Source organism: Pelodiscus sinensis, chromosome 11, assembly GCF_052426305.1.
Source record: "Pelodiscus sinensis isolate ZL-2025 chromosome 11, ASM5242630v1, whole genome shotgun sequence".
NCBI lineage: Eukaryota > Metazoa > Chordata > Testudines > Trionychidae > Pelodiscus > Pelodiscus sinensis.
In genome coordinates this window covers 29,344,833-29,364,553 of record NC_143062.1, presented here as the reverse complement: position 1 = coordinate 29,364,553, position 19,721 = coordinate 29,344,833, and the positions used below count along the sequence as shown (strand labels likewise).

At 47.1% G+C, this 19,721-nt stretch overlaps 1 protein-coding gene across 2 annotated transcripts in view; it reads right to left on the bottom strand.

The window, feature by feature from the left end:
• Window positions 1–18,924, bottom strand: part of CHST13 (carbohydrate sulfotransferase 13) — an 86,510-nt gene extending 67,586 nt beyond the window's left edge. The window contains exons 1-2 of one of the 2 annotated variants that reach the window (XM_075938778.2): window positions 18,528–18,924; window positions 5,975–6,062 (exon numbers count right to left, since the gene is read on the bottom strand). In XM_075938778.2, coding sequence (XP_075794893.1) covers window positions 5,975–6,002 — 28 coding nt within the window. In that variant the 5' untranslated portion in view covers window positions 6,003–6,062; window positions 18,528–18,924. The remainder of the gene's footprint in view (window positions 1–5,974; window positions 6,063–18,527) is intronic. The other variant, XM_014577611.4, reaches the window with a different exon arrangement.
• Between the last annotated feature and the right edge of the window lie 797 nt (window positions 18,925–19,721).

The window sequence follows — 19,721 nt, the reverse complement described above, 5'->3', positions numbered from 1 at the left end:
AAAAAAAAGCTTTAATCTTCCTCCAAACCCTTCAACACAGCACAGGTTTAAAAGCTGTGGCAAACAGAACCCGTGGCGAGAGCAACGGTGGAGTGAACACAGCAATTTTGCATTGCTAAAAAAGAAAGTGACGGAAAGCTAAGGGTTCACTCTAGCCAACCTACTGGTCAACATGTATAAAAGCATTCACCTACACCACAGGCTGTGCTTCTGTCACTCTGCTCTGTTGCAGCAGGTAGGCTGTATAACAGAGGCATACCCCCTTATCATTTGTGGTCACTATGGGGTAAGGGTGTCAACCTCAGCCTCTGACTAAACTCCACTTTGGGTAATCACTTGCTGTCAGTCAATGAACAGAAGTTTTGACTGAGGGGTTTCTACAGAGTCCTTTTATCACTGGCACTTTTAGAGGTGCCCTCCCCCCTTTTCAGACTTGCTGGATCCCCTCCTTGTTGCATTTGACTGTTCCAAAATCATACAAATGGAGCATTAGCTTTGCTCCCTACGTTTGTTAATTTATTTTTTTTAAGCAATGCATCAACATTATTCCCCAGGCTGGTAGATCACAGGGCAAAGGAGGGGAACTCAGCTGACCAATGGCCATCCCATACTTGCAGTTGGCTCCCAACAGACAGACTCACACCTCTCACATACCAGTCTAACCTCAAGCTATTGGCCTGAGACCAAGGTCTTTGCTGCAAGGAGGGGATTCTGTTAGCAATACTGTAGCCTCTACTAGGAAGTGGCATTAGACAAGAGAGAGTCCAGGTAGACCACAACGAAGACAATGCGTGAGGTCTTGACCCCTAGCATTGGCCCTCCCCCCCGAGCACAATGTAGGCTACTCTCCCATTAGAGTTGATGGGTATTTGCACTAAGTGACACAGAAAAATGGAGAGGCTAGAAGCAATGTCAAGCAAACATGATTCATTGTCAGCGGCTATGTGCTGTACTCCCAAGGACTTTGGTGAATGCAGGTATTTAGAAAGAGGTGAATTAACAGCAAGGATCCACAACAGGATTGCCATGGGATCATCTCCAGCCTGGAGAGAGCTATACACAGCATTCCACAAGCATGCACACACCATCCAATATAAAGACCAGAGGTGAGAAAAACAGCGTAAAGCCCTGCAGCTTTCCCAAGTTGCTCCCTCCCAGGAGGCAGCAGCAGGGATGTTTCCTGCCAAAGGGATAGCTGTAGTTATATACGGGGACTCTGAAGGGGAAGTCCTCAAAATCAAGTTATCCTAACTAAACACTGGATCAAACCAAAGCCTCTGATCCAGGCAACTCTCCGTACCGCCATTTCACAGCAGTATAATCTTTAACAACGGACTGTGATGCCCGCAGTCAGCCACCCTTTCCAGAGTGAGCATGCATACTAGCGGCTAGATCAGAGAGGTCTGGGAGCCAAGAACCCTGAGATGTTCTTTCCAGCTCATTACGAGCCCTCTCCCGTACTCACTGAAGAAAGGCTGCATTTCAACTGCTTTTCAATGCAAGTAAAATTAGCCTTGATTCTGCAAAGTGTCAAATGCCCTCAACACCTATTAAATCAGTGGGAAATAAACTGGGAAAAATCCCTCTGTGCCTTGTGGGGATAATACTTCTCTACCTGCAAGGTTGCAGTAACACTTAATTAACATTGGTAAGGTGCTTCAAGATCCTCCTACAAAGGCTCCATATAAAATACATTAAATTATTATTGCTGGATAGTTTCTGGTTCTGTGCCATAGTACAGCAAACGGAAACCAAGGAATCCTCCCCCAGGGTGAGCTGCCAATGAGACACTAGTTAAGGGACCCTCAAGGCACCAAATACATGTATTTTTAAGCTGTGAGACAAAGGATGTTATAGATCTTTGGTGTTCAACCAATTCTGAAGCAGTAGCCACTATAGTGGTTACTGCTATAGCAAACTAGCCACACTCAACCCGCCATGTGGCTAGTGGGTTGGATACCGCGGTTATAGACACACCCTTCCCATGCACAAAGGCATGTTACCTTTCTCCTCTAAACCCGTGTATTGCCAACCTTTGCACTGCTGATCTCTTACAGCCCTTTCTGTGCCAGTTCTTATGCCTCCTGGGTTCAATGTGCATACTGTACCCATCCAGCTTAGACAGCAAATTCCTTGGGAAAAGGTCTACATCTTACCGTGTTTGCAAAACGACACGCATGCTCCATGGAGCACAAAAAAATAAAATGAACCTGATGCTAAACAGTATGCTCAAGAGAATTTTTTCCACAACTACAAATTTCTGTGTGCCCAACTGGCACACACAAATGTTGATACACGTGACGGCTGGGACTACATATCTCAGTTCACATGTGCATCCAGGATTAGGTGTACACAAAATCGCTCCCATTGGTGCCCCAAGACTATATGCATACAACTCAAACCAATTTTGTGCATCAGCCATGTGTATGTGCAAACCATGGCAATTGCATGCACAAATCCCTCCCATAACTGTTCACCTATATTATCTGAAAATCTGGTCTAATGTTTTTATTTTCCTTTTCTTAAAAAAAAATCCAATAGCTAAAAGAATGTCAGCCCAGCCTTGGAATGGGTTTAGAATGCACAAGCTGATGGTCATCAAGGGACAATTTAAGAAAAGCTATTGTAGTTCACAGCATGTGGCATCTTCTGCATGCAATGAAAGGAACAAGTGTTGGACCCCAGACAAACTTCAAGGGCCTGATTTTTTCTGCCTTGCTTGCTACGTAGTCATCTACATCTGGGCAAAATGAGAGTCTAACCCTGCCATTCAAATCGGGTAGCATTTCTCACCCACTTTCCATTGGTCAATACAGAGGGCGCAAAACATGGGCGAATCGGGCTGCTGATGCAGATCTGAATTTCATCTCTGGGCTAGACCAGTGATTTTCAAAATAGGAGTCTCAACCCGATACTGGGTCATGCAGTGTCAGGCACTGGGTCTTCTTGCAGGATGATCAGTGGGGGTGCTAAGGCTGGCTTCCTGCTTGTCCTGGCACCGCAGACTGTGCTGCACCCCAGAAGCAGGCCTGGCTCCTGGGGGGGGGGAGGGGGGAAATCGGTGGGTGGAAAGAACAAACAGGGCCCAGCTCACTGCCCCATGCCCTGAATACTAGCTCTGCACGCCCATTGGCTGGGAACCTGCTGCTGACTGCTTCTGTGGCAAAACATAGTCGGTGGTGCCAGGACAGGCAGGAAGCTGCCTTAGGCCCTCCCGCCCCCACTGCATCACTAACTGCTCTAGGTGAGACCCCACTCTTCCAGACCAGACACTCTCCCCCCCACCAAAAGCTAGAGCCCCCCCCCCCCTACAGTTCAAAGCTCTCATCCTCACCCCAGAACCTACACGTTAGTCAAATTATGTTGGATAATGAGCATCAGCAATTTTCTTCAACTGGGTCATGAGAAAAAAAAAAAAAAGTTTGAAAACCACTGATCTAAACTAAGGAACAAACAACACGTGACAGACGCATAACCCTATTGCTCAATACAGTACCAGAAGGCACTCAATGTGCCTACACTGCAAGAAAAACCCCACAGCAGTAAGGCTGTGAATTCACACCACAGGGCTAAAAAGAGCAGTGTAGATATGCAGGCTTGAGCTGGAATCCAAGGACATCCCCTCCCCGCCCAAACCAGGTTTCAGAGCCCAGCCCAAACCTGAACAGCTACTCTGCTATCCTCTGCATGATAGCATGAGCCTGCACCAGACCAGCAGTGAGCTAGTCTAGAGAGCGGGCCACATGAGTGGTCCTCCTCCATCTCAGTGGGCTGCAACATTGTCTTCACTAACCAAAGACGGTCTCCAGGGGCAGGGTAGTTTTGCAAACAATCCTTGCGTACCTAGAACTTGTGGGATGTGCTGACTGAACCATAGCAGTGCTTTGATTGGCTGCAGATGGAGCACACAGCTCTTACAGTCAGTGTGTGTACAATTAGCACGCACCTCACTTCATGTGTGGGTCACTTTAACACTGGTAGGAAAAAGTTACACAGAAACCAGCTCCATCTGGCAACCCTGCACATGAGCAACGGTGAACAAAATGTCTGGTGGGCTACACAGAATCCTAATGGCCTGCATGTGGGTCGTAGGGTGCCCACCACTGCCCCAGATTCTCTATTGTGGGTCTTTTACTGCAGTGAAGATGTACCCTCAGATACTTACAGTGATGAGCATAGTATGAGAATCTATATAGAACAGGCATTTGCACTTATGTAACTACAGCAATATGGTTACACTAGTGCAAATCCCACAAGTAGACACTGCACCAGAGTGATTTACTCCTGCATTGTATGTTGGTGCAAGCCTGGTCTTACACCATTGCAACTCAACTAACCAGTGTAGCTATGATAGTGCAAAAACTTCAGTGTACATAAGGAACCATGTGTGGTGGTGTTCACAATAGGCCTTGTGGTTTGGGCTGATCTCTAAGTGCAGATGTTCAGTGAGATCTGCCATCTGCTTGGCTCAGGGTCATTAGTGCATTTTAGTAGGAGGAATATGAACATCTGTCCAGATGTGCCCAATAAGCAGATCCATTATGAACAGTTTGATAAGTTCTGGGGAGTGTTGTGCTTGCAGTGCAATTACAACAGAGTGGTAATGCTTTAAATCAAAACATTCATGGCAAACAGCAGCCAAGACAGACAATCATATGAAACAAATTTCAGCTTGAATAACTGATTCTGAGACTTACTGGGGAAGGGAAGGAGGGAGGGGGGAGATTTGCCAAGCAACAGTTGATGAAAAAGTTTTTTAATAATTTAGTTTTACAAATGAGACCAGTGTTCCCCTTAATTTTTTCCATCTATGTGTGGAATACATTTTGTTATGTGTACCAAGGCATGTATGGATATTGGCCGCCCAAGTGCTCAGCTTACAGGGAACACTGTATGGGACTCAGGCTACTAGTTCATCAAGAGAGTATTGAATCGCCAGCTTCAAACTGGCTGGCAGGATTAAGTTCTGGACAGTGAATGGGTCTGTTGTAACTGGCCCATCCTGCTGTCCTGTCTGGAATATTTAGTAGTTCTTCAAGAGCTGCATTCAGCACTGCCCCTGCTCAGAGGGGTTTCCAGAGTCAGGTCTTTGTCAAACTTAAGTGACGGAGGCAAAACCATGAAGCTCAGCCTCATCTGCAAGGAGGGCTTGAAAATTTTCCATCAAATCAGGCTTCTGACAGAAAATTGGTTTGCTTGTTTTGTTTTTTACTAAATGAAACTTTCCACTCAGTCTCTGCCGGCCAGGGACAAGGTTGGCTTTTCATCTAAACACTGAAAATCAAAAACTTCTCTCATATTGTGAGAATTATTTCTTCTTCTTTTGAATTTTTTTAAATTAACAATTTTTAAAGTTCAAAAATGTCCTGCTAGAGGAACTCCGTTTTCCTAACAGCTCTGCTATTCGGTCCTATTGTTTACCTTGCCCGCTACAAACTCCATTGATTACAAGGTGGGACTGGCCCCATCCTGCTGCCATGAGCGAAGCAGCAATTACAGAATCAGCACTCAGGGGCAACCACCAAGACAGTCCCCTTCTCTGGCCGAGCTTCCTGCTGTGTGGTTGGCAGCACAGCCATTCTCTCAGGCTCTCCCAACTCTGAGAAACGCCATAGGCTGAAAGGTCAGCAGGGACTATTGTGATCACTTAGTTTGGCCTCCAGAGATTGTTCACTTGTGGTAGGAGTGAAGTTGGAAGTGGTATGCCACGGGTGGTTCGCTCTTTGGGAACAGCATCAGATTCAAGTCACAATCACCATCCTGGCTCCATACAGCGATCAAAAGGTGCCCAGTGGGTACATCCATTGCCTGATACGGGTCTCCTCGCTGCAGCTCATACCACTTAGCCAAAAAACTACTTCAAGACTTGTGATACTGATCAACTCTAAGGAATGACAGCTCTGTGTCAGAGTGCAGTCACAGAAGACCCATTGGGATGGTTCTCCAGTGTGCTGATCATGCCACTGACACTCACCTTCTTGCTCTCTGGGGCTCCACACCATGCTGTCCTTCTGGGCCAGATCCTCTGGTCGCCTCCAGACAAGGCATAACGTTGGGTCCCCCTGGGTAACAATTATTTACAATGGGCCTCATAATAAATGAAAGTATTTGTATTAAGTACAAACAGTAGGATTTAAGCGGTTGCAAATGAAAACAGACATCAACATAAAGTGCTAAACTAGAGTTTAAAAAAAAAAAAAAAAAAAAAACCCATATAGCTAGTGCTAATTTTTTGCAAGAAGATTCTTACCCTAAAGAGCTGTTCTCATTTCAGGCACTACCTTCAGGTCAGACTCTCTCTTATCCTGACCTGGGTCTCCAGTACTTTATATCCTTTCAGGGTTTTCCAAAGGAGACAAAGAAGAAGAGCTGATATATTTAAGTAACGGGAAGCTTTCTTCCAGGGTGGGAACCTTTTGTTATACAGCCCCCGCCCTCCTTCCGTGGAAAACTACCAGGGTCAAAATGGAATCTCAGTACCAGGTGGTATGGTCACATGTCTTACTAGTCCAATCATCTTTGACAAACAAGGCTGTTTACAAGCTGTTAAGGCTGGGGACGGGGGAGGCATTAGTAGTTGCTCTCATTAGCACATTTAAAACTATAAACCGTTTCATACTTCATATGTATATAACATCACATCGACAAAAGATACATGCACCAAAATAGGATCTACAGATCCATCAGACTGTAACATTACAATGGATAGGCTACGTGAGGAATTTTGTCCAATGTATCCCCAAGTTGTGCATAGTTATATTTAAAGCCGATTCTTATATAGCATGGGGGAGGGGACCATCACAAGGTCTTCATTTATTTTTATTTCCACCCAGCCCTATAGGCACATCCCAGCGCTCAGAGCTGAGTCATCACACACATAGTCACGTCATCCAAAATTGGATTCTCCCACTTTGCGACCCCAAATAGAGATCTCTCCCCTGCCACCTACTTAGCCCCTACCCACAGAGGCTAAGTAGGGCACTTGACTGGACACTTGAACAGTGTCCAGTCAAGGAGGGCGAAAGAGTTCCTTCTGCTGTTAGCCTGGGGATGGGATCTCCCATTCTCGCACCCTTGTCCTCAGCAGAAATAGAAGAGAGAAGCCAGATAACGGATCTTTAATTCACACAGTAAGTGTGGGCTCTGGTCACAGCCCTTCTTGCTGGGAACGCCTCCAGCTCCCCCCTCACCATTAGACATGAAGGCTGTTAGCTTGCTGGATCTCCACACATGCAGTAATACATGAGGGACAGGGCGGTTTCAGAGATACACAGGGTAAAAAAAGAGTGAACTAGCCAAACAACATTCATGACACAGCCCCACACAGGGTGCACTGAATGAACCAAACCGTGTGAAGACAAAGGCCTGGATCAATATGGCAAAGTCCCCAAGATCATGATCGTCTATCCTTTTTCTGCATCTGCAGAAAAAGCTTCCAGATAAGCTAAGCCCCACTCTTGCCCTCTTTCAAATATCAGAGACCATCAGAAAACTGCACACAATGAGGCGGAACTAGAAAGCATTCCACATGAAAGGACTGGTCCTCAGGAACATAGGGACTTCATTACGGATCCACGATCCAGTGCAGCACCAGCCAGTGAATGCACAAGAGCGGGTCACAGATTTGACGTTACACGCCTTCCTTTCAACACCAGCAAATGCAAGCAGTGGGTGGGAACTGGCATTCCAGAGGGTGCTGTCTAATGCCGCTGCTGACATATAGGCCTATTGTTTTTAACAGCGCATGAGTATATTACTTCTTCAGCTCGGATACTGCCTCTCAGATTTCATACAGCTAAAAACTGGAACATGAGAGGAAAAAACTCATGCAACTCATTTGCTACAAAAGCAAATGTAAATAACCCCTGAAGGGGCCCTTTTATTTTCACACCAGGGCCTGTCATGTAGCACAAACCAGAGGGAAATCAGATTGGCTACATTGTCTGGGAAGATTTAGAAGTGGGTTAGTCAGCCACTAGCAAGATCCCTTGCACAAAGAATCCCAACTGACTCCAATGAGAGTTCCAACACAGTGAGACTGTAGGACTAGGTACAATACACAGATGAGTACCAGGGTTCCCTGTAAGGTGCATACCTGCACAGGCAAACACCAAGAATTTCATTCCTGCCCACGCACTCAGCAGAGCTGCACAGCTGCGGCCCCAGCTGTTCCCGGGGGCAGGGCCACATTGCAGCCTATGTAGTGGCTGCTGGAGCCTGGGCTGCGGAACTAAAAATAGCACCATGACCCGGTTCCAGTCCTGGCACATGGGGCAGCTGCCCGCTCCGGGGCCTAGCCGCTGGGAGCAGCTGGGACCGTGGATGCGTGGCGTCTGCTAGGGCCAGGACTGCAGTACTAAAAAATAGCACCGTGGCCCTGGCTCAAGTCCCGGCACGCAGAGCATGCTGCCTCATGTGCCAGGACTGGTGCCACGGTGCTATTTAGTACCGTGGTCCCGGGCCTAGCTGTCCCGGGACGGGGCCGCATGGCGTGTGGGTACCCACGTGCCAAGACTGGAGTCCCATGGTGCAGCTGCTCCTGGGCCAGGGCCGCAGTACTAAAAATAGCACCATGGCCATAACTCCAGTCCCAGCACACAGGGCAGCCGCCCACCATGCTGCCCAACCCGGCATATGCAGGTGTCAGGATGGCAGAAGGGAAGGGGCATGAGGCTAACTAAGGGGAAGGTGGAAGTGACAAGAAGGGGCTTGTGCTGAGGGGAGGGGGTATGGGGCAGGAGAAGAAAGGGGAAGGCACCAAGGGCCAGGGTGGTGGTGAGACAAATGCCAGGAGGCTAAGAAGGGATGAGGAAAAGGGCAGGAGGGGAGGGAAGGGAGGAAAGGTGTCAGTGGGGGTGAGAAAAGGGAGGGGACAGGGTGATGCTGGGAGAGAATGGGGAGGGGCAATGGGGGCAAGAGGAAGGAAGAGGAGGGGGAGGACTGGGTGCCAGGAGAAGTGGGGTTGAAAGGAGACGTGGGCTCGTTGAGGAAGGCAGGGGTTGGAGCAAGTCATGTGTGAGGGCACAGAGGGGTGTGAGGAGAACTGGGGCAGAGGGCAGTGAGAGGGTGGGCACCAGAAAGAAAGAGGGTAAGGGGGCAGGTGTTGGGAGGGCAGGGGCAGTGAAGGGAAGGGAGGCACCAGGAAGGTGCAGGGGGTAAGGTAAGGTGCAGGTGCCAAGGGGATTGTGGGAGTGAAGCAGAAGGGCAGACACATGGAGGAGAGGAGAGAGGAGGGATGGGCATCACAGGGCAGTGGAAAGAGGCAGGACAGGTGGGTAGAGGGAGGTATTAGGAGAGGGGATAGGAAGGGAGACTAGAGGAGGGATGGGCACAAGGGGAAAGAGAAGGAAAGGGTGGGTGCAGGGGTCAGAGAAGTTGGGGAGGTGGGGCAAGTCCCAGGAGGGCAAAGTGGAGTGAGAAGGACTGGAGCTAGGACAGCAGAGGAGGGTGAGGGGTAGGGGGCAACAGCAGCAGGGACCGGGGGAGCAGATGGGGTGAGAGGAGAGTGGGAGACATGGCAGCAGAGGGAAAAAGGGAGAGGTTTATAGCTTGGGTGGCACACATGCAAACAAGCGCACATGACCTCAATATTGGTGCACATGACAAAGCACACTCCGCTCATGGATGGAAAATCTTAGAGGGAACACTGGTGAGTACTCAACTAAGCAAGAGGAGGCCCAGCATGTGTTTCTCAACGCTTCTTGAGATTTCATTTGCCTTCATTTGCTAGTGTACAGCAAAGAAGAAGAGTTCAACACTACATTTTCAACACAAGACAATGATGCAACTCCCAGATGGCATTTGGGGTAACTACAACACAATCGTTTCAGTGGAATTGAGTCATTCTGATGTATTCATTTCCCTGAATTATTAGAATTAAAAACTAGGAAGGAAATTCAGATCCTATTGAAGGCAACAGGGGTTTTTGAAACTTTTTTTTTTTTTAAATGAAGAGGAACTGTTTTTAGCATTGCCAACAGTCCCTTATTACATAGGCATCTCTCTTATTTCTTCTCTGTACAACAAGTTTTGGGAGTTGTTGAGTGCTGACCCCCAGCAAATGTAGGTAAGTACTGATTATTACTTTTAATAAAATAAATAAAAATAATACTAGGAGGTAGAATGGGGCAGAGCTGCTAAGAAAACAGTCCTTTATAACTGAAATACAATGTTGGCAACTCTAATCTAGTAGTTTGAGCAGAATGAAGGATGTGGGGAGTAGGTTGGGAGCAGGGACCCACAAATCTTACACTGCTACAGACCCTCTCCAACAAGTATTCACACTCACATGATTTTAAGCATTTGAGTAGCATAATTAAAACTGAAGCCCGTGTGCATTTGCAGATTTGGGGTCCAACTCTGCATGGCCTTGGACAAGTCACTTAATCATAGAATCATAGAATAATAGGACTGGAAGGGACCTTGAGAGGTCATCGAGTCCAGCCTCCCGCCCTCAAGGCAGGACCAAGCTCCGTCTACACCATCCCTGACAGATGTCTATCTAACCTGTTCTTAAATATCTCCAGAGATAATAGCACTGTGCCTTCGTTTCCCCAGCTGCAAGACTAGTGCAATAATATTTACTTATCTCATAGGGGACGATGTAAAATATAAATGAAATAATTATCATAAAGCACATTGAGTGCCTCACCTGAAAAGCACTGGGGAAAAATCTGAGTACAGTAAGATTCCAATAATCCGGCACCTTTGGGACCTAGGGGGTGCCGGATTATTGGCTATGACGGAGTACCAGAAGCGGGGCTATGAGAGGTCTGGGGGAGGAGGGGCAGCACTCCAGCTGCTCTGCCCCCAGCTTCCTCAAGTCTGCCGCTGCTGGAACTGTCCAGCAGCGGACTTGGGGAAGCCAGGGGCAGAGTAGCTCCAATTGTCCGGCTGGCCAGAGCACTTCCAGGTTCCAGTTGGTGCTGGACTATCGGGAGTGCGGGACCACTGGATGTCGAACAACTGGAGTTTTACTGTATTATTAATTTGTAATGAAGATTTTTTTAAAAAAATATATATAAATTAAAGCATTTTTCCCACTCCCCCAGTCTTAGGGGCCAGGCCTGCAGCAGGGAATTTTCTCACTGCAGAAGCTTTGGGCCAAGCGAGAAGCGCTTCTCAATGACTGCTGCACGTCAGCAGATGCACCCCTTTCTCAGCTGTATGTCCCCAGGCTGGGGCAAGTCCATGTTCATCTGCTTCCTGCCGCACTAACCAGAGTGAGGAATGCAGCAAACTGCACTTTCCATTTGCTCCCTGACAAAGGGGAACAGCCAGCAATATCCCTGTACAAATCGGGGAGAGAGGGGGCTTCAGCCCCCCCCCCAAGGGTGCCTGGAGGGAGGGCTCAGGGCTGGGTCAGTCCTGGATGGGGGAAGGGAGAGAAGGAAGGAAATGACCCTAGCCAGCCCCTTTCACCTGCCTGGTGATTCAGTCTCTTTTCTTTATGGTTTTATGAGAAGCATATCTCATGTTCCTGGCACAACCCAAACCTTACTTTGCTTGAAGTTATGATAAGAGGAAGCTGTATACCAAATATGGTGAGCCTAGCTACCATTTAGAAGGAATTCTTGAACAAACAGACAAACTCTCTCAAATATACAGCAGAGAAGAGATGTACACGGTAGAGATGAGCACTGGACTGCGTGAGTCTCCTCTGCTTCCCCACGCTCAGATTCAAACTCACCTGAATTTTGGGATGCCCACATCCATATCCAGATTTGGTTGCTTGGATTCATATCACACAATGTAAACACCACATCACCAGGAATCACAGCTGGTGTGAATAGTACTGGACTTAGTTGTAAATTCACACAGCTCCCATGCCTTGAAAGCAGAAAACAAAAACCAAGATCTTCTGTGCTGAAAAGCACAACAGGTATGACCAGGAAATATGCTCATCGTATAGCTACTGTGTCTTGATGAATCATTTACATGAATGGATGTTCTATAGCAGGGGGTTTCAAACTCTGGATTGTGACTTGTGGGAGTAAACTGCTAGCTGGCTGCAAGATGATTTTATCATCTGAGCATCCATAGCTGCTTGCAACTCCCAGTGGTTGCGGTGCACCGTTCCCAGCCAATGAACTGCGGGAAGGAGCGCAGGCAGGGCTACCCTTTCCTACAGCTCCCATTGGCCAGGAATGGCGAACCACAGCCACTAGGAGGTACCCGTGTCCGCACCTGTGGACACGGAGATAAACAAAACATCTCGCAGTCAGCTAGTGGCTTAACCTTACAAGCCGCGACCTAAATTTTGAAAAACCCTATTCTATAGGATTTCAGTATTTTCCATAGCGGACTTCCTCTCCAGCCTTTTCCCCCTCAAAATCTGTTCTGTCTAGTTAGGATGCCCCCTACACTTGGTAATATGGGAAAGCAAAGTGGTTGCATTTCCCTGACACTTGCTCATGATCCCCAGGTGGAGAAACCCTGTTCTACAGAAACCTGCCATTGGTACGGGGGAACTTCTTTCAGCAGGACACCTTCCATCCCTGCTGTAGAACTCTCTTGCCTTCCAGTCGAGTCCAAGGACGGAGTTTGGTCCTGCAAGTGGAATGGCAAGCTTTCTGTTGGTGACATGGGAGAACCAGAATACAACCCAGCTCACTCTGCAACAGCTAGACTGCTTCTGCAGCTCTAAAAAAGTAGAGGAAAAAAAAAAGGAATGTCAACAGTTGAGAGCAGGTGAATACAGGGAGCAAGACAGGGCCTTTTTCATGGCCGTGTTTCAGAACAGAAGCACAGCTACCTCTCTGCAAATGTTAGTAGCCCTAAGCAGTGTCAGAGTGTGCAGGGCATCCAGGCCCTCTTTGTCATTCCTTTCATTAACATCCAGGTCATTAGGGGACGTGAATGTGAATGCAATTCAAGGTGTTATAGGAAATGCAGTCTCTAGGATCCCAGCCACAGAACTTACTTGCTATTCTAAAGAAATACCTTTTCCTGATCTTACTGGGTGTCATAACACCCATGGGCTATTTGCTGTTATGGATGGGCAGCAAAAGTCCTTCTGAAGTCAGCAGGACCTGTGTGCATCAAGGGCAGTTTAAGGACTTGGGGTTGGCACTGGAAGGCGTCTTTGGAGGTTCAACAACAGCTGGGCTGACAATAAATCTAGAAAATGCAGGATCCCTTGCCATATTGGGTACTAAAGGGATGTTTAAAAGCAAGGGCAGAAAGACATCATATGAACCAAAGGCAAATTAGAAATAATGCCCCAATTCTGCAACAGCAAAGGAGATTAACCATGGGATCAAACACCCAAGGGAAGTGGTGGATTCTCCATCTGAATATCGGATGCCTTTCTAGAAAAGCGGTTTAATCAGACAAAGGTATTGGTATCAATACAGGGGGACTGGGCGAAGTTTAGTGACCTGTAATATACAGGAGCTCAGAAGAGATAAGCTCACACTCCCTTCTGCCAGTAAATACTACGGCTCTAGGAATACAGCACTTTGAATTCATTGGCTGAAGTAAACCCCAATCCTGCAAGGCTCCTAGCACCCTGCACTGCCACTCAGGTCTAGCTGCTTTTCCGGAATAAGCTGCGAGCTGTCTACACTGGCTCCTTGAATTTCCGGAAAAGCAGTGATGATTTACTGTAAGAAATCAGCTGCTTTTCCGGAAAAACTATGCTGCTCCCGCTCGGGCAAAAGTCCTTTTTCCGGAAAACTGTTCCGGAAAAGGGGCAGTGTAGACAGCACAGTAGTCTTTTCCGGAAAAAAGCCATGATGGCGAAAATGACGATCGGGGCTTTTTTCTGGAAAAGCGCGTCTACATTGGCCACAGATGCTTTTCCGGAAAAAGGGCTTCTCCGGAAAAGCAGCCTGCCAGTGTAGACGCTCTTTTTCTGGAAATACTTATAACGGAAAACTGTTCCGTTTTAAGCATTTCCAGAAATTCATGCCAGTGTAGACACAGCCCTAATGTATAGAGGAAAATCCTATTTTGCAGGCAGAGGTGGTTGGTAGTAGTAGCTATATATGCGTTTCACTACGACGCCATAGCCCTTCACTAATCGGCAGACACCACAGGCAGAAATTGAAATGCCTAATGCACAGGGCATCTCTTTCTCCACTCATTTAAAAACCAGTATAGCCCCACTGGCTTCAGAAGAGCTACTTTTGATTTGCAGTGGTTAGAGGAGACTCAGACCCTGCAGAGTCGAATGTCTCTTTCAATGCTTCCTTCAGAGGCTTGTCTCTCTTACATAGGAAATATTCAAATTCCTGTGGGATGGAGTGGCCATTTGTTTAACCACTTTGAAGACTGCAGATGTCACTGAAAAGCTAAAGCATTCCTCAGCCTGGCAGTGTGGAAAGTGCCAGCCCAGGGAAGGCTAATGCAAACTGCAAACCCACAGATCCCTCTGCCAGCCTCACACCTCCCCTCCTTTAGCTGGTGTTTCAGTCCTCATGGCGACAGAGGGCACTATTACAAGTGTGCCATTCACTCCCCTTTTTTTCCCCCTATTCAAGCAGCCCCATTTCTCTGTGCTGCATTCAATGGCCTGGTTTATCTAATATTCCTCTCCTCCCACATCCCCAAACTTCCCCCTGGTGGAAGCAATGGATGGAGGTTCAGTATACCCAAGGTATCATCAAGACTTGATCTAAGTGAGATAAAATGAGGTGGACAAAGCTCCTGAAGACAAAATTAATGAGGCACAAGTACAGCGAAAACTGGAAGAAAAAATAATTCAGGGGATCAGATTTTGACTTTGGTTATACCAAGTTCAAACCAAGATCTCACTCGACTGACGCCAGTGTAACATGGATCAGAGACTAGCTTAGAGACTGCCAACGCTAAACATTTGCTTAAGGAGGTTTTACAAAGAGTTACTTCTGCCATTTTGTAATTCTGGCTAAAGTCAAGTTTAATATTGGATACACCCCCTTATCATGACAAAGTGGTCCAGAACCCGCCCTCAGTCAGACGCACATAAATCCAGAGTAGTAGCTCTACTGAAGTCAGTCAGTTAGATATGCTGTCTTTATGCTGGTGTTAACTACTAGTAGGATATGGCCAGATTCTGTTTCCACTGAGGACAACGGGAATTTGACTCTGACAGAAACAATCATGAGCCCTGTTACCAGCAAGGAAGATAGACTGTGGTCAGAGAACTTATTTAAATGGAAACTGGAACCAAAATAACCAGTCAATGGTCATTCACATTTTTATTTATTTCAGAACAATTCTATACGTCACACTCTGACTTCAGAATAAGAGTGCCGTAGTGCAATTCGATTTATTTCACTGCAAGCTGCTCCACACACAGACATATCTAAACCAGATGAAATTCCCACTTTCAATAATTTCTCTTACATGCCAATAATTTTTTTTCTATGACTAATATGTCGTCCTTATCTTTCAGGGTTTTAAGCCTTGATTTCAGGTAAAATGATGACAGAATCTATATGTGCCTTTAGCACAGATCAATCAGTTACAATTTATACACTTTAGGTCACAGATAAAATACAACCAAAAGGACGTAGCCTAAGCAACAAGTATCTGATTGCTCTAGAGAAGACTTGTGGGATGTTCTCTGGCTTTGGAATGCTTGTCTGTAAAACTAGAAATACAGGCAGTCCCCGAGTTACATGGATCCGACTTAGAAACGGGGTGAGGCAACCCCGCACTAGCTGCTTCCCCCCAGCAGACCAGGGAGACGCAAAGCTAGCGCCCGCCCCAGCAGACCAGGGAGACGCGGAGCGGCTTTTCTCAGCAGACACCTCAGCTTGAGAATAAAGGACTGAGGGAAGTGAGGTGTGGGAGAATAAAACTGAGCTCTGGAGAAATGTTTGGCTAGAGTTTCCCCTACAATATGTACCAGTTCCGACTTACATACAAATTCAACTTAAGAACAAAGCTTCAGTCCCTACCTTGTACGTAACCCGGGGACTGCCTGTACACCAAATAATTTCATGGGCAATCAGCTTTAAAACACACACACACACGCTTCTGTCTGAAATTGTTTACCTGCTATTGCTAAACATAACACCTAAATTCAAAGTGATAAATCTCAGTTTGATATCAATTAAGAGAAAATGATATTTTTCAGCTTGCTTGTTTCTGCATTTGATAGCACTCAGTGGTAAAGTCCATCTATATAGGGAAAGGGAGCAGCATAATCACAGAAACTGAAAAAGGAAACTGAGGGGTTGCAGTAATACTGGAAACTACCTTAAACTTTCATGATTTCAGATGACACTTAAGTCCCTTTAGGTGAGTCTACATTGCACCGTAACTTGAAATAAGATACACAATTGGAGGTAGACTACTGCATATCTTATTTTGATGCTATTTCAAAATAGGCTATTTCATTATTTGGCACTGTCTACATAGTGCCAAATTTTAAAGCGCTATTCCAAAACATCCCTTCCTCTTCGTCAAAATGTCAGAACAGCGAGCCTGAAGTAATGGGTTTGTTGTGAAGACGCGTGATAGCTATTTCGGGACACTGCGGTATTCCAAAATAGCATTGCAGTGTAGACATAGCCTTTGATTAATTCAATAGTCATCTGTAATATGAGCTCTAAGGGCACAATATCAGCCCACATCAATGACCACCACTTAGGACCAACACAGAGGAAAAGGTTCATAGCAGTGACCACTTTTTCTGGCTGAGGATTTGCCCCACATCTTTACCTGTAAGATGAGCATATTTCATGAGACCTCTTAAAAATGATACTTTTTTCCTGAGTAAGGATATGGTTCTTGTATTGATAGTGCTCAATTTAAAAACAAAAAACAAAAAAAACACCACACTACACACACAACCCTCAACAGGCAGCACTCAGCACCTCAGCAACATGGGTTCCAAATATGTGATTATCTCATTCCATCGTTGTTGTAATGATTCTGTCACTGGGTTTGACTGTCTGAATCAGCAAACCCTTTTGTTCATGTTTAACTTTTAATCCTGTGAGTAGTCCCGTTCAGATCAATATTAGGAGTATTCACAAGATGAAAGTTAAGAAGATGAAAAAGTGTCTTCAGGACCCAAGAAAGGCATCCTCCTATTTTAAACAAAAGAACTCCAGTAAAATCATATAACAGACCAGATTCTCTTCTCAATCACATCAGTGCAATTCCAGTGAAGTTATGTAAAATTTGGCACTGTTTCTCTCTGTGTTGTATGCATAGGTAGCTGATCTATTGCAGTATTTTTTCTACTGAATGTTCCAAATATCAAAATAAAACTGAGGTTATTAGTTTTAAATATACATTTAACCAAAAACTGAATGCAGTTTTCTAAGACTGCACAGCTCAGTAAACTTCTAACGGTAAGCATAACAAACTCATACACAAACCTAATGCCTTTTTCATATCATACATTATTCAGCCAACAAGTTATGTGTTGTTATTTTCAAGAAAAGAACTTTAAAGTGATGAAATAGCTCCTATAAAATGGAAAATTGCATGCCATTTACTCCAGACTGGTAAAAATCTACTAACACTTCTGTCAAACAGGTATCTTGAATTTGAGGATAGAACTTTAAAAGCACTTCTGCTGCTATCAGAAGACATCAGTACCCTGTTAAATTATCAGAATTACCTAATATCTCTTTGCAAATCGGAAGCAATTCCTTTTTCAAGGAAAGAGCAAAAAGCAGGCAGTGAAAATTTTCACCCTTTTAGTACAAGACTGTTTATTTTCTAGTTCTGTTACAGAATCTTCTCCCCAAGCATAATGTATTACTGAGAGCAGCCATCTAAGAGAGATTCCCTTCCCCAGTAGGATAACAATTTAACTGGATTTTTGATGCAACACCTGTCTGAGACCTGGCCCATTCTTTCACCTTTGTTGGTCCCTGTCACAGCATTAAAGATATTCTAATTCAAATAGCAGTGCAGATTTTATATTAGTGTATTCCTTGACTTCATCCAATCTAAAAGTACAACCAGTAGAGGCTTTTATCCAGCATTAGAGCCAAAAAATGTTTGAACATTTTAATGGATATGTGAAATTGAGTATATATAGTACACTCCTTCCATTTTATTTCCTATTACAAACAAGATACAAAGTGAAGGTAATGATCTCATCTGAAAAATGTGTGAAGGCCAAGTGAATTCCCCAGGGAGTTTTCACGGATTCAGGACTTTCTGGAGAGCGGGCATTTGCTTATTGCACACACAGTCTCATTACGTCTGGCCCTCAGCACACAACGAAGTTGTAACTATCTAGTTAAACCTCTCCTAAAACAAAGGGCACAAATCCGATTTCAGAGCCAGCGAGCAGTTTCGCTGAGCTCCACAGAGTTACTCCGGATCTAGGGTCCCACACTTCCCGAAGTCAAAGGGAGTCTCGGCTCGGCTCCTTTACTACTGCACCCCCAAAACTGCATGCGGCCCCGCTGCTTCCAGCCTCCTTTTAGATGCCTTTGCAGAGCAGCTGAAACTTGTGCAAATCCTCCAGCGCCCCCAAACGCACCATTCCGGGGCGAGGGGCAGAGAGAGCCGTGCAGGAAGGGGGGAGACCGAAGTGGCGGCGGGCCGGGCTCTGCGACTAGTTAACTCACCTGGGTTCAGGCTGCTTTGGAAGTAGAAAATCACCAGGAGCAAAGAGCCCAGGCAAGTGGCCAGGACCATCCGATGCACCTTGTTTTTCCTCATCCTGGCTCCGGGCAAAGCCCCCAGGGAGGGGGGCCCCCGGGGCAGCGAGCGCGGGGGCGGCTGCCCGAGAGCTGCGTTGGCTGCTGCAGCAGCAGCTGGTCATGGCCCGGGGCGCGCGAGAACCCGAGCCCCGTCTGACTTGCCGCCGCTGCCCCAGGGCACAGGAAAAGCTCGGCACACGCAGGACTCTACTAACCCGCCCCCGGCGGGGGGGGGGTCGGGCGCACGCACCTGGGGAAGCGCCGCTCTTGGCACCCCCCGCCCCGCTCCCTCACCGGCTGCCACTGTTGGCAAAGGCCCTGTATGGGGCCCGGGGCGGGGGAGCAGCCGAGGGAGGCGCGCTCGGTTAAGGAGCCCGCCTGGCCGCGCCCCCTTCCCCCCGCCCGCGCCATGGAGCCGTCCGGCGGAGTTCCAGACCCGCCGCCAGCGTGCGGCCACTTTCCCAAGTTGCTGGGTTGTGCCGGGCAGTCGCGTGGCGCGCTCCGGCGGGGCAGGGACCCAACCAGAGCCCCGGCCCGCGCTGGCTCCGGGAAGCTCCCGCCCCGGCCGGGGATAAGCCTGGCCCAACGGGGCGGGGGGTTGGGGAAAAGATCCGTGTCCCTGCTCCCGCAGGGCGGGCTCCCCACTCGGCTCCCCCCTTGCCTGGCTCGGCTCATCGATTGCAAAGCTCCTGCACCAGAGACAATCGCCCTGGTATCACGGTGGGGCCCACAGCTCCCTTTGGGCCTGAAAGTGTCGGTGCAACCCAAACAAATAACACACACAAAAGCAACGGGAGTGCTGGGGTACCTTAAGGACTAACAGATATATCTGGGCACACACTTTGGAGGGTACAGATGCACTTGGTCAGATGCATGAAACAATCAGACAAGTGAAGCAAGTTGGTCAGTTTGGCTATGTCTACACTCCAGAGCTATTTCGGGATACCTGAAATAGTGATTGTGTCTTTTGAGCAAGCCCCTTATTTTGAAATCTAACGGGCTCGCTAATCTGATGTTCCTTCAAACCTCTTCCAGGCGGAGTATGGGACGTTTTGGAATAGCACTTTATTTGAGTGGTTGAAAGTATGGTGCTTATTTCGAGCTACATGTGCAGTGTAG